We start from the raw sequence: 14,941 nt of genomic DNA, 5'->3' as shown, positions 1-14,941 counted from the left end.
GTGCTTATCATATGTGCCGATGCCCAAACCTGTGTCCCCTACCCTCCAGCCACCTTATTATTTCAGTAGTTTTAACGTGAGCTCCAGAAAACTGCATTTAGACAAGAAGGTCAGGTGATTTTCAAGCAGGTAGTTCAGAAACACCTTCTGAAGACACTGCATTTTTGTTTCTTTGCTTTATTTCTTGGCTGTGCCATCACGAGCAAAAATGAGTCCTAACACTTTTATAGTCTTTTAGTTATTTTGTAAATTACCCATGCAAAATGTTCAGGCCCAAACTTATTCTATCTTATGACCTATATGAGCCATAGTCCCCCATTATCAATTAGGGCGTGCCTAATACCCCTACAAGTTATTATTTCTCTAAGATTGTTGATGTGTCAGAGTTTTCATACCGTTTCACATTTAAAAAGCATTTCGCAGGTACCCCAAACCTCATTGATCTGAAAACATTTATCCAAACCACAGTGCCACTTCAAACACGTAGATTGTTGAAAATTGATTTTTAAAAAACTAAGCTGCTTTCTTTGGCCTAAATCATCACTGTTAGCATCACTTATATCTCCATCCAATTCATGGTCTGAACTTCTGAGGCACTGAGTCTGCACCCGAGCACCCTGTCCTTTGGCCCTTCTTAAAAACAAACAAACAACAACAACAAAAAGAGGATGAGGAGGAAAGAAAGGATCTTAATACTGTCTCCTGATAGCAGAGTGAAAGTAAACCTAAGGTGCACACTTGAGGACTGCTGGTTGGAAACTACAAATGGCAGTAGTTACCTTGCCTTGTCCGCACACCGACCTCCTTTGCCCTGGGCGACCTGGGGCGATTGCAGGGACTGGATTCCGGTAATAGAATCGTCCCTCTTCTGCACCACAACATCCACTGGCCTGAAGAAGGTGCTGTTTCCCAGGAAAAGGAGTGAAGTCCCCCCAAGAAACGCACAGGGCCATCGCTGGGAGAGAATGTGCTGCTAACCAAGCGGCCCTCTGCATCCCCTGCCTTCCTCTGGTTATAGTCCTTGAGATTTTTCTTTAAGATAACTTGCAGCATCTCTTCTTAGAGGTCAGCTATGAACGAGAAGACTTTGTTTGACTTGCTGATCCTGTGACAAACAGTTTATACCCAGGCTGTAGCTTCCTGTCTTTGCTGACGGGTTATTTTGAGGGAATTTTCTTCGCTGTGAGTCTGTGGAGAGGGCTCTAAAAATAAACAACATGGTTGCTTATTGGTGAGAACATGTGTGAGCAGATGTCAGCTGGCGACGGCATGTGGTGGCAACGTGATAGCAGCGTGTTACAAAGACCTGCGTGGAGGGCCCTCGTCTCCCCCGCCACGCGGCCCAGCCCGAGTCCCGCGTCTCAATTAAAGAGGCCCCCGACTGGGAGGGGTCATCCACACAGGTGTGAGAACACATCACTAGGATCGTATCAGTGGGCGGAATGTTGGAGATGGGGAGTTACAGGGCACGGAAAAAGTCTTCCTTACCTGTTTTCAAATTGAGAGATAAAAGGCACAAATCTGGGAGAGAGAGATAGAAAGACAGACAGACAGACAGACAGACATCCTCAAGGCCTTTTTCTTTTGTCCAAAGAAGTTTGCAAGGCAGGTAACACACCTTAGGTGAATGGGAGCCAGGTGGGTTTTAAATTTCATGCAAGGAGCTGGGAAAAAAGCATATTCATGCCTGACCTAGGAGGCAGTCAGCGATTCATCTATCAGATAAGTTACATACCTAGCATTATGTCCCTTGATCTCTTTTATCCATCAGTTTCTTTTGACTGTTTCATTGCAATCTTCTAAAAACCTTCAGGGACAGCATTACGTCAGCTTCATTTCATAGCAACAGAGGCTTGGGTGAATCAAGGCACGTGTTCAAAAAGATTTCCCGAGGAAACCCAGTGACAGAGCAGGAGTGTCCGTCTACATTCTCTCGCGCAAAATTCCGATAGTTATTACTGACTGTGCCACAGACAGGACAGCCCTGGAGCACTCAGCAATGTTTTCTCTTCACCTGGAGGTGTCTGGGGTGTAATTTCTCTCCTAAGAATGTGGTGGGCCATATACGAGATCTAGTTGCTGCTGTTGTTTTAAAGAAAGTTCCGAATTTCAGGATGTCATAACTTCCAGGGCAGATATGTTTAATCCATTCCAAGGAGCTCCAGAGTTTTAAGCCATAGCCGAGCAGCCCCAAACCAACATACACTTGAATTTTTGATCATTGGAGAAGGAATTTTCACGTGCGGGTTAGAAATCATGACAGGTGGCTTGAAGAAAACTGAAATGGAGGCCAAACAAATGGAAAAACAGTTACCGCTCTTAGTAGATAAGGCCGTCTTTTGTCAAAGAGGTCAAGGCCTTCCCTGTTCCTCCTTAATGTAAGCCAAGGTATTTATTTTACCATTTCGGTATGTAAATTGCACACTGTCGTTTTAACACTAGAATATGTTAAAGGGAACCCTGAACTCAGGAGCCTGACTGCCAGTGAAAGGGACGCCAGGAGATCTGGGGCTAGAACCCACAGTCCCTCATAGACCCTTACGGCCTTGTCCCCTGGCCCTGAGTAGCAGGGACCTTCAGGTTCTGGGGGAACAATAAGTACATTCAGTGAGTCCTTCTTCTGCGTTGAATCTTTGTGTAGCTCTGTACGAGGTGTCTCCTCAGTAAAATAGCTAATGACTGTGCTTTTTAAAACTCCTAGCTGTCTGCCCAGTTGTTACAACACCCTCTGGCTCAGTGGGCAGCTTGTGCTCCAGACAGCCCCAGGTGCTCTGTGGGTACCTTGGTGAGTACACTCGTCTGCTTTATACCTCATTTGATGTAGAGATAGCAATCCATCTTGAGTGTGTGTCTCCTGTGGGGAACTTGTCCGCGGCGAAGTGGAATTCTGATGTGCAGCCTTGTAGCTGACCGCCAGTTTGGGAGTCTGAGTTTGTATGAGAAAAACTCATGAATGCTTTGAAGTCCTATGATGACTTGATCGCAGTGGGTTGTGGGTATCTGAGATCTGTGCTCCTGGGGTTACCAGGTGATGGACAGATTCGTCTCCTGGCCCCCTTGGAGGATGCTCTCTGGAGGGTGGAACAGTCTGGCCAGGATGTCAAGGGTCCTTTTTTTGGTGTCTTCCTTGAATCCATGTTCTTATTTCTGGCATAGAGCAATTGCTCAATTAATGTCTCTGGTACTGAACTGAAAGGGAGAGGGAGATTTTCTCTCCTTGGCAGTTCTGGCGGGAGGCCTGTGGGAAAGTCATGCGGATGCCATGGTTTGCCACCTGCAAATTGCCATTTCTGGGTTGCATGAGAAAATGGGGTTGTGGGCAAGGCGTCAGCTGACTGAACCTGGGAGCTGGCCATTTGCTCAGACCACTTAGCCATGACCATCAGAACAGGTGCAGACTCGTCAGGGCCAAGGCCACAGGTTAGGCTGGGGGCCACCGAAGCCGGAGGTCTCACCCCTTTCTGATTTAGAACATTCATAAATTCAGCCAACTTTTATTAAGTACCAGCGTTTAGTGTATGCTGGGTAGTGAGCCCACAGACAAGACCAGGTCTTAGCTGACCCTGACACTCCAGAGCTCTGGCCCAGTGGTCCCTGATCCATGTCAGGAAGGGAGAAGATGGACTGCTGTCCGGATACTGGGTCACTCGCATTTTTGAGGCCCTGAGGAAGCTTGTATTATATGGATTCTAAATACCGGTGGAGGTCCCGCATAAGGACAAAGGAAATGTCTTTATTAGCCTAGCAGATGTCTGGTTCGCTCTGTTCCCCTTCTGTGCCCTTTACCAGACCTAACCTTGCTTCTTAGGAGTCAAGGAATCAAGAAAAGAAATAGTTTGTTTATAGTGGCCTAAGCTGGGGTTTAAAAAAAAAGGATTTATTGAGAATATACATTTATTTTCATCTAGGAAGCGTCAGAGTGGCTGGAAGCTGCCATGTGAATCAAAAGAGTAAACGGTGTAATCTGTGCTTTTAAAGCTACTTATTGTGTGATAGACGATACGGGACTTTCGTTTTTTGTTTTTAATCTCTAAATTTGTATTTTATTTCACTGTTTAAACCCAGGAGTTAATTGTCTGATTTTTTTTTTTTCTCACCAGCTTTTTGGAAAAGACAAGGGAAGGGGATGAGAGAAGGAAAACATTTGTTGACTTCCCCTTATGTCCCTGGGACTTAAGGCCGTCATCCTCATCCGCCCCATGCTGGGCGGTCAGGGAGGCCCAGGGGGACGACCCCCACTTGTCAGGACACTGTGGCTTGGAGAGGTAAATGCCTGGTCCTCTGCCACCAAGCTCACTGATGACCAGAATCTGAATTCAGGTCTGGCCCTGGGCCCTCCAGCATACCAGAGAGACCACCTTCTTTTTTTTTTTTTTTTTTGTTTTTGGTCTTCCTTTTGCTTTCCCTTGGGAATCCTGTCTTATTAATTTTCTACTTCTCTTATCTACTACTTTGGGCTAATTTCCTTTTCATCTTTTCCTCCCCAGTAAGCAAGTTGAGAGGCCTGCCTACCCTAGTTCCTTGCCTGGTTTCCCTTCTCAGACCCGCCTTCTCACTTGGGGTTATTTTCGGTCACTGAATCCCTGCAAGTTTCCCTCTTTCTTTGGTTAAAAAAAAAAAAACCTCTGGAAACCCACCCTGCTCCTCCAAGTCTGGGAAAATCAGGAGTGCCTCGGAGGGTGTGGCCGGGGAGAAAGAAAGATGCCCGGCTTCCCGGACAACGGGAGGCTCTCTGGCCCTACCTAGCTCCGCGCCTGTGAGCAAACCCCACGGACCCTTCCAGACCTTCCATGCAAGACTGCTGAGCAGTGGGGCTCTGCATTTTCTTTCTTTCTTTCTTTCTTTCTTTCTTTTTTTTTTTTTTGTTTCTGTTCTTAGAAATAGTAATTGAGTAAAAATGTAAGTGAGCACATGCCAGGGGGCAGGCGTCCAGGGTCAGGGTGAATTTCTCCATGCTGAGTGTGATTCTGAACACTCGTTAAGTGGAGTCTGGCCTGTGCCAAGCAGCTCAAGGGCCATCCCTGTCACCTTGTGTGAACCGCCTCTCGTTCCAAGGAGATGCTGGGAGCGGCCGCGGGGTGTGTGGGACCTGTGGCGCCCCTGGCTTTTCTCAGTCCCTCCGCAACCTGGGCGTAGCTGATCACAGCGCGTCCTGACCCTGATGGCTGGACTGGCAGTGCTGACGCTTCAACAGCTTTAAGTACAATCCCCTGGAGGAAGAAGTCGTCCTGCTCCTCCCAGGCCATGCAGCTGCTACATCATTTTGCTGCCTTTGAGTTCACTCTCCCCCAAAACGTAGGGCAAAATGAGGTTAACCTGCCTGAAGGTTTTCCTCCTAAGACATCAGAATCGGGAATTGATAAGCGGTAGGGACAGCCTCTCCATGAAGGAACAGGTCAAAAGCCATGAAGGTGGATTCAACTTTGTTTTTCAAGCATTTCCTGAGCAAGATGGTTTTCACTAGCTTGGTTGAGATTTAAAGATGGGCTTCTCAAAAGGTGGCCGCCATTTGTGCATCCCGAAGGGTCCTAAGAAGCAGATTCCCTGGCCTGTCTCAGCCCTGCAGGGTCAGAACCACTGGGGCGGGTGGAGCCGAGGGGCCGCCCCTTCGGGAGGCTCCCCGGGGAGGCTGGTCTCTCTGCAGCTCAGGCCGCGCGCGCGCTCTCATCCTGCCGGGCTGTTTACTCGCCAGTCCTACAGCACCAAGGGCGCAGGTCCAGCGGGGCCTCTGTTTGATCAGCTGGTCCTGCAAGTGTGAGATCCTGAAGCCATGCAGGGCTGAGGTTTCACCCTGTGCTCTCCATTTTCCCCAGTGCTTACAGATACCAAGGTAGATCTGAGGTTAACCACACTGATCACACGTAGCCCTGGCCCTCCATTCTCCACAGAGGCGGCCACGAGTGTGCCAGCAAGTAAATGATCACACGGGCGTGTCGGAGCCTAGTCTGAAGGTGATGCGTGGGAGTGAGATCCTCCATTCGCGTCCCAGCTGTGGATTGGCAAGGGGCTTTGCAAAACTCACGTGTCTTAAGTGGCGTGTAACGTATAATGTGTAAGTCAGTGTATAATGTTTAATTTGCTGAGGGAGTGTTTGGTCGAAGCACTGCTGACCTCTGCATGGCCTGAATCCTGTTCTGAGACATTCCATGGGGTAAGGATCTAGCCAACAATGGAATGTAAACTTGACGATCTCAGCCAAATTCAGCTGCAAGGAACTGCAGTTTTCTCTCTCTAAATACTGCTTTTCTCAACCAGATGTATGAGAGCAGGTGAGAATCTGACCCAGATATTAAAAAGAAAAGTTAATGATAAATCAGTTGGTATTTTCTTTGTGCAAGCCTATATACCTCCTGATACTTTTATGTTGTTTGGGAACCATCCAGTATTTGGAATCCAACCATCTAGACCCAGTCTTCTATAAGGACTGTGGTTTTGACCATCACACTAGAGGAATAACCAGTTCTTCTATGTGGTCTGGGTCACTGAACAGCCCACAGGGCTACTGAAGTATGGCAAGAATGACTGATAGTCTTAATTCTACAACCCTACGAGCCTTCCATTAAGAGGTCTCTACGTTAACTACAAAGATAGATGTAGTTTGAAGATAAATGTCAAATGCATGCAGAGATCGTGGGATGAAGATTCATATTCATATTTCACTCCACAGTGTTTACTGTATGCTGTGTGACTGTCACCAGTGAATACCATCAGTGAATAAAACAGCGAAAAACTTTGCCCTTGGGGGAGCTTCACATTTTGGGAGAAAGAAGAGAGCTGACTAATTTAAAAAAGATGAGATAAGAATGGTGGAATCTGATCAATGTTACAGTGGAGAAAAGTAGAGTAGACTTGGGGGGTGGGGAGGGGAGTGGCAGTTTTTGGTGGGCGGGGCACGGAAGGGCTCGTTAAGAGGGTGACATGTAAACAGAGCCTTGAAGGAGGTCGGAGGACAGCCTGGGGCTGTGTGGAGTAGAGCATTTCTGGCAGAGGGGACAGACGTTGTCATTCCTGGCAGACTCAAGGATCATCCAGAGTACCCTAGGAGATGAGGTTAGAGAGAGAATGAGAGATGGGTCAGATGGGGCCTTCTAGGTCATGGTAAAGTCGGTGGCTTTTCCTCTGAATCAAAGGGGGAGAAGGGCGGTTTTAGCCAAGGGGTTCCTGTGGCTCTTAAGTTGAGAACAGTCCCCAGGTGACCAAGGTAGGAGCACAGAGTCCAGTGAGAAGACCTTTGTAATGCACTTTTTTTTTTTTTTTTTTGGATGGGGGAGGCAATTCGGTTTATTTATTTACTTTTTTCTTTTAATGGAGGTTCTGGGGATTGAACCCAGGACCTCGTGCATGCTAAGCACACGCTGTACCGCTGAGCTATATGCGCCCCAACTCCACCCCCAGAAAGGCACTTTGCAGCTGTATTTCTAAGTGAAGCTGCACCAAGAATTTCAAACAGACCTCCCTTGTGCTGAGTTCATTCTTCAGCAGATAATGCGATTGGCCGGCTCCAAGTGGGTTCTATATGTAGAATCTCTTTTTTGTGGTTTTTGCTTGTTTTAAATGAATACTCCTAAGTCATTGGCAACCCATCCCCTTCCTTTCTGGAAAGAAGCTCTCTGCACCCTTCTGTGTATGAAAATAACCTCTTGGGCCTCACATCTTGTGCTGACAAGTGAGGAATGGCAGCTGTTGGAGGTCGTACTTGCCGTAACGCCTAGTCACAGCCATCCTCCGCTCAGTGGCCAGGGACACATGGCACCAAACTCATAGGTGACCACGGCTGGCCTCGGAGACTGACAAACTAACTGCCCTCCCTTTGTGAAGTGGAAAGTTGGGCTTGGAAGGGTCTTTGGATCTGTCTAGCTGTGCCCAGAGCCTTTGCCTAAACTTTGAAGTGAGGTCATGAGCCAGGGAATTTGTAAAACTATGTCTCTTATCAGTCAGAAAGCATTTCTGTTGGATGAGAGTTTGCTTTCTAATTTTTAAGTTTTGAACAGCAAGACTTTACGCTGGGATGTAGATCTGACTCCTTCATCCATCTGTACGAGACACGTCCCTGGACTCTCCTGTGGACCAGGGGACTAGCTCTGTCCACAGAGGGAGGAACGCAGCATAGACCTCGTCTTCAGGACCCTAAAGCTGAGTGACAAGGTCAGGCAGACAAACAAAAGCGAGAGCCAGCACCATGTGGTTGATTACAAGTAAGGGTGTGAGAGGTCAAAAGAACTGCTTCACTTGCCTTAGAGAGGTCAGGGAAGCCTTCGTGTGGGAGGCGGTATTCACTGCTTAAAAAGATGACCTTTGAAATAATGGTTTGGCAGTTACCCAGTAGCAATCGGAAGCTGCTTATGTTTTCTGGAAGGAGGAGATTGGCCCTGTCATGTCCTTTTCTTCCTCTGTGAGCTCGAGTGACTACCATCTCGATGAAACAGGACACAGCAGAAGCACCTAGCAGTCTTTGAAAAAAAAAATCGGTGTGTTCCTACAGGAAACCCACTTTGAAATACTGAGGCTGGAGAACAGGGCAAGATCATTGTATCAAGTATCTGTTATTCAAAGTTGACACAGTCAGGAGCCATAATGGACCTGTTGCATAAGAACACCATGGCACCACGATGTGCTGTGACATAATGGAACTCTGTGGAATGACATTATTTCACAAGTTCAAGGTCACGATCTAGAGCTTTCCTTCTTCATCTCAAGGGCACATCGCCAAGATGGATCTCTCTCTCAAATTATACTCACATCGTACTTGGATTTGTGCGCTGGCTGTGGCTCTGCCCTGTGACACTTTGTTGTGGGACTCAGGCTGAGAGCACAGCGTCTAACCTGGGCATGCTGACCTCTGTCTGGACCTCATGAGATGCGGCAGTTACCCCCACCCACATGGGGCCAAGCCAATAGGACAGGAAGGGGCACAAGAAAGGGTCCATGTGGGAGTGGGCCCATGGGAGAAGGACAGACTCTATTTTGAACGAATGATAGTCTTCTACAGTGTAGGCGGAGGAGTTGGGGGAGAAAGAAGGATTTCTCCTGTGGTACCACCTTTCTGTGTTGTGGATATGCCATGATTGGATCCACAGTATTGCTTTTATCTGTGGGATTATGAGGAGCTTTACAATGGATATTTACTAAATAATTAGTAGGGTGACTTTATAAGACAGACATAAATGTCCTTCTCCATTTTTGTATCTGACTTGTTTGTTCCTCCAACTGAGATAGGTTTGTTTGATGTCGAAGGCACAGTAGGTAGCAGTAGGTTTAGGAAGCAAGTCCTGATGTGTTATGTGAAATTTATGTATGTCAGGGAAGCTCTGGAACTCAGGCTTACCTCCAAAACATGTAGTCATATCCCTTAGCCTTAGGGTCTCAGGCTGCTTCCGTGGTCCTGACATGCCCGGCATGTCTGGTAGATGTTCTTCATAGTAAGGATACAGGCTGAGTTTCCATGAGACTGTAAGTCCGCAGATGCTTCGCTGTTCGCTAGAGGGACCATGACTTCCCTATTTCTTATCTTTCTTGTGTGAGTTCCATTGCCAGTTTAATGATATAAATATCGCACGCCATGTGGTTCCCTAGACTTCTGTGTAAACTGAACCTTCGTCTCCTGACAATGACCTGTCAGGTCGACGGCTTAGACTCAGCCTCCTTCTCACTGTGTCCAGTGAGAAAACTGGAGAGGAGCCCTGCCTGGCCTGGGGCATCTCCTGTGCAGCTCTCAAGACAGGGAGCAGCCATCCATCCATCCGTCCGCCCAGAGTGCCCCAGAGCACGCTGGGCAACTTGGTGCCAGCGAGGTCGTCGTCGTCACCGCAGCCTATTCTTAGTAGCAGGTGCTGAGCTTTTCCATCCTGCGCTTGGGGTCAGCGGTGGGAAAGAGCAGGAAAAAAAAAAATGAAAGCATTGTTTTGCACATGGCTGGACATCTGTGTTTCTGAATTGCCCTGTTGTGTGGCTGATGCAACTGCTGAAGCTGTTTTGCTGAATGTGAACTTTGTCCACCGACTGGACTCTAAATTGGTTTTGGATCCTTGTGAAATCTAAACTGGTCAGACCATATTTTTCTAATCTTCGGCTGGACTGGCTCCTTGCTCTGAAGTGGAGCTGACTCGGATGTGTTCACATTCGCCGCGGGGGTTGCTTCTCTATTTTCCTGGTCTGTGTTTCTTGTTTTCTCAAGACTGCTACTTACCTCGTCCGCTGTGCATGTGCGGGAGAGTGGGAGGGCAGCTCCCTGGGGGCACTGCGGCCACTGCGGCTTCGGGGATGGTTTACTGGAGGGTTATTGTGAGGGAGAGAGCAGACTGATTGTCGGAAACTAAACAGGGGAAGCACCAGTTTATCCACTAGGTCCGCTGGTACCATGGCAAAAGCGTGGACTTGGGCTTCAGATATCAGAGCCCTCAGATCCCTTATTGGAACCGTGGACCCTCGGGGCTGTGGTCTTTCCTTGGTCGTCCTAGTGCTGAGATGCTCAACCCCACTGTGCACGAGAATCAGCTGGGAGGTGACTGACGCACGTCCAGGCTGGGGTCCACCTCCTAGAAATTCTGATTCAGTTGGTGAGGGGTGGGGCCTGGCATCTTGTTTTACAAAAGCTCCCCAGGGCATGCTAATGTGCATCCAGAATTGAGAACCTCTGTTTTGGGAGTTAACGGAGCTTTTGCTACCGTGATTTTCTGTCTAGCCATCCACGTTATAATATGAGTGAATTTCTGTATGAAGAAAAGGCATATGTCTGAGTGAGGGTGTTGATAGATGAAGGTGGATTCTGTCTTTAGTAGTAACAAGATGAATACTAATGATCTCACGAGCCGCCAGTTATTGAATACTTAAATTAGGCACTGGGCTAATCTTTATGTTAGCCCTAGAAGAGAAACACTTATTATTCTCCGTTTTCCAGATAAGGAGACCGAGGCTTGCAGACATCATGTAATTTCCCCACAGTCACACGGCTACTCAGTGGCAGAGCCAGAGCTTGAACTCGGTCTGTCTGGTTCCAAAGCTCATCGAATCAATCGCTCCCCTAAGATGATAAACTTAAATATAAACAAGAAGATTTGGGGTGAAAGGATGAGGTGTCAGAATTCACTGAGTGCAAATACGTTATCTGTGTGATAAGGAAATCATTCTTTTCTGAAGGAGGGGAAAAAAGATATGTTTGGATGTCTTCCTTTTTTTCTTTCTTATAAGTCCAGTATTTCTCTCACAAAAACCTCTGGAAATTCAAGGCAGGCAGCAGAACTCAGGGTCTTGAACGCAGATGTCAAAATTAGGCAGCGGCTTCAGAGTTTCGCTCATCCTTCTGTGTTCCTCGTTTGTGGGATGGAGATGGTTTCTTCTTGCATGACCTCGTGTGAAGTATGACGCATCCTTAAGTGATTCTCTGGTCCAGACTGGGTAATCCCTGAGGTGTGCAACGTCAAATCTGGATGTTTCTCATTTTGCTCCCTAGATAGGACCAACCTTTTTTTTTTTCTTATTTTTTTAATTTTTAAAATTATTTTTTTGTTTGTTTATTTTTTTGCAAGCTAGTAAATCTGAGTTCTTACTCAAACTGCTTCATTAACCCTTCAATGCCTATTAAGAGATCAGAATGGTACTGGGCCAAGGCTTTAGACATTCCACCCCCAGTTCCTGGCCATCCTATCTGTCCGCATATGTTTGAAGGAATGTTGCAGATCGAGGCATCCAATAAAAATTTGATAAATGAGGGAGTGAATGAATTTTGCAAATATTCATAGAAATAGCACCTTGCATATTGCTAAGGACTTCTTGGGAAATAAGCAAGGTCTTAGTCTGTTGGTCTGCTCCCAAGAGGCCACTTGGTCTGTTAGCCAACTCTTAATTCCTACCTGGGGGAGCTTTTTGTACACTAAGCATAGCAATATTAATAGGGTTAAAACAAATCTTATTATCGCCAACCTCTGTTTATATTTCTCAGCCTTGATGAGAGGATCCTGATTTTTTCTTTACTCTCAGTAGTATGTTTCGTGTTATAAATGATGAATTAATAATTAGTCCCCAGGGCCCACCAAGAGCAGGAGAGAAGCTCTTTGCCAGCCCATAGGGAAGACAAGGCCAACTTTGATGCATTCTTGCCATGGATGGTCCCATGGGGACACCTGGATTAGCCCCTGCTCCCTCTGTGAGTTCAAGCTGCTGTCACTGGAGTTACAAAGGGCCAGTCGGGCCTCTGTTCTTAGGTCCTCAGCCAGACAGCACAAGTATTTTTAGGGCTCATCTTGTCGCAATCTAACTTCTGCTTGAAACTTTTAACACATGCAGTCTGCCCTGAAATGATGTTTAAACTACTCTCTGGGTAGTGGAGGAGGGCTCAGATTAGTCCTACAGCCTTTCAGCATTTTTTTTTTTTATTACTAAATATCCAACAGGCTGAACAGAGGAAATTCAAGTCTAACCCTGGAGGGACCCCTGTTTAGTCATCTGTCTAGACAGACGAGTTCATATAATGGGCCTCTCTGTTTCTTCTGCTTTGTTATAACAGACGGTGGTCCCTTCCTTTAAACTTTGTGAGGATGTCAGCCTTCGGTTGTTTTGATCCCAGCTTACTGTTGATAAGCCAAGAAAGTGACTCACACATGAGCCAAAGATGACTCTTAAGTGTGACACTTAGTCTGTGATATAACAGAAGGAAAAGACAGGCTTTGCATCAAGGAGAACCCTGGGTAAAATCCTGACTGTGAAATATTGGGCAAGTCAGTTACCCTCTCTGAACCTCGTTTTTCTCTTGAAAATAAGAATTAATTTTGAAAAATAAGCTTCTCTAATGGTACTTTTAAAAAAAGAAATTAACACATAAAAATGCCTTGCCTGTGGTAGGGAGCGAATGAATTATTCATTCATTCAATCATTCATTCATTTCAAGGTGATCAGTGAAGATTTTAATGTTCTTGCTTTTGTGTTCTGAGAACCAAAGGAAACCCAGAAATTCCAGCCCATGTTTTTAATATCAAGTTACCATACATTGAGAAAAGCAAGTGAGATATATTTTCGAAAACTTAGGAAAAAAAATTAAAAGTGGTACCAATTTCTACCAGAGGAAAATGATACTGGAGATACTGTTTAAAAATTGGTAGACGTTAATAAGGCAGAATGCCATCCTATGTCTTGTCAGGAGGGTTCGAAACTCTCAGGACTTGCCTAAAAGGACCATGTGTTTTAGTGACTATTTCTCCAACTAAGGGATACCTCCGTCCCCCTTGTTATTTTAATTTAATTCCTTCCTGGATTGTCCCTGAAAATGATGAAATGATAAATGATAAAACAATGATGCGGAAAATATTGTTTTATTTAATTTAATTCAGTAAATATCCGCCAAGCATACAGGGTCTCAAGGGCTTGCTACCTGAATCACACAGCTGGACAAAAAATAGAGACTAGGGATGGGTCCCTTCTGGAAGAAGCAGCACAGACAGCCCAGAGGAAGGCACTGGGGGTCACGTGCACCAACTGCCTTGCACAAAGCAGAACAGCAAAAAGTTGCTGAATGATATTTACAAGCCGAGGCCAATGGAAGCACGAAGACAAGGTGATTGGTTAATGAAACCAACTCTTTTTTTTTTTTTTAACATCTTTACAAGATTTCATTTTCCCATCCAGGAACATAAGATACCTCTTCATTTATTAAAGTTTGATTTTTAAATCCTCCGTACAAAGATCATTCTAAAATGTGACTAAGTCCTGAATGTGAGACCAACTTTTTAAAAAAGTGATCCATGTCGTACATAGAGCAACAGATATGTGTCCTGGAGTAGCCACCGCCTCTGTGTGAAAAGGGAAGGAGGAAAGTTAGCGTCTCCTTCAGCTGTTAAAGGACAGAAGGAAATGATGTCTGTGTTGATAGTGAAACTTTTCACATTTCGGAGTACAGTTCCTGACACTCTCGTATATTGAAATTCCATTAGAATCCAGCGCTTTACGTGGCTTCAGATATGGTATGTCTGAGTCATGTCTCTTTCAATACAACTGCAATCAATAAAAAACCCCAGTAAAATGCGGTTAACCACAAGGACATCCCTCCCCACCGTCCCCGCCCCCAATCAGCACTGTGATTCATTCTGTTTTGTGCTCCTCCCCTCAATAAACTCTATATGGAGAGAGACTTATGCTTCTCCAAGTACAAAGAACAGAAAGTCCCAGTCTTGTGCTGGTTGCCTGTTCCTGTGTTGTATAGCTTGCCCCACGCCTGACCCCTGGGAAGCCCCATCCTGTCCCTTGTCCCTTGGGTGGCTGTGGCCAGGGAGAAACTCTGCCTGGGGTCATGGGTATGCAGGATAGATGTTTCCAGAGGAGGTGGCCTGAGGTCCAGAAGGCCTTCCTGAGTAAACAGTTTTGCCCTCTCTCTTCCTCATAAAACTCTGCCTTCCTCCTGTCTCCTCTGTATAGTGAATGCTGAGGCCTCTGAGCCATCACCTCCTTCGTTTTGATCCATTCTGTATCTTGTAGTGCTTTTCCCCTTCTGTTCTTACACAGAAGGGACCTGAGGCAGGAGTTGTGATTGCCTGGGGAGGCCAGAGGGGAGGAGGAGGAGGGTGATAGACAGACAGGTGTGCAGAGGACAGAGACAGCCTTCACCTGCTGGCCCTTGTTTTTTTGTTTTGTTTTGTTTTTGTTTTGTTTTTGTTTTTACCACTTTAACCATTTTAAAAATTTTTTAGGAGGGAGGTAATATTATTCATTTTATTTATTGTCATTATTATTTTTATTTAACAGAGGTACTGGGGATCGAACCCAGGACCTCATGCCTGCTAAGCATGCCCTCTACCACTGAGCAATACCCTCCCCTCCACTCACTCTTTGGACTTGGCGGCTGCTACCAGCCTGAGCAGCCACTTCCCTGGCCGGCGAAGCTAGAGGGGAGTCTGCCAGCAGACTCCAGCTGTCATCCCGGAAGTCCTTGAAACATGACGTTCCGTCACCCAGA

At 46.3% G+C, this 14,941-nt stretch overlaps 1 protein-coding gene across 3 annotated transcripts in view; it reads left to right on the top strand.

The window, feature by feature from the left end:
• The window catches only part of TGFB2 (transforming growth factor beta 2), a 77,321-nt gene that overhangs the window by 13,342 nt on the left and 49,038 nt on the right, over positions 1-14,941 (top strand). For 2 of the 3 annotated variants that reach the window (XM_006188155.3, XM_014562160.2), the window contains exon 2: positions 2,702-2,785. The exons of the other annotated variant lie outside the window; for it this stretch is intronic. In XM_006188155.3, coding sequence (XP_006188217.2) covers positions 2,702-2,785 — 84 coding nt within the window. The remainder of the gene's footprint in view (positions 1-2,701; positions 2,786-14,941) is intronic. 3 annotated transcript variants of the gene reach the window in all.

This window comes from Camelus ferus, chromosome 23 (genome assembly GCF_009834535.1).
Source record: "Camelus ferus isolate YT-003-E chromosome 23, BCGSAC_Cfer_1.0, whole genome shotgun sequence".
Taxonomy (NCBI): Eukaryota; Metazoa; Chordata; class Mammalia; order Artiodactyla; family Camelidae; genus Camelus; species Camelus ferus.
This window is presented reverse-complemented; position numbering and strand designations above follow the sequence as displayed.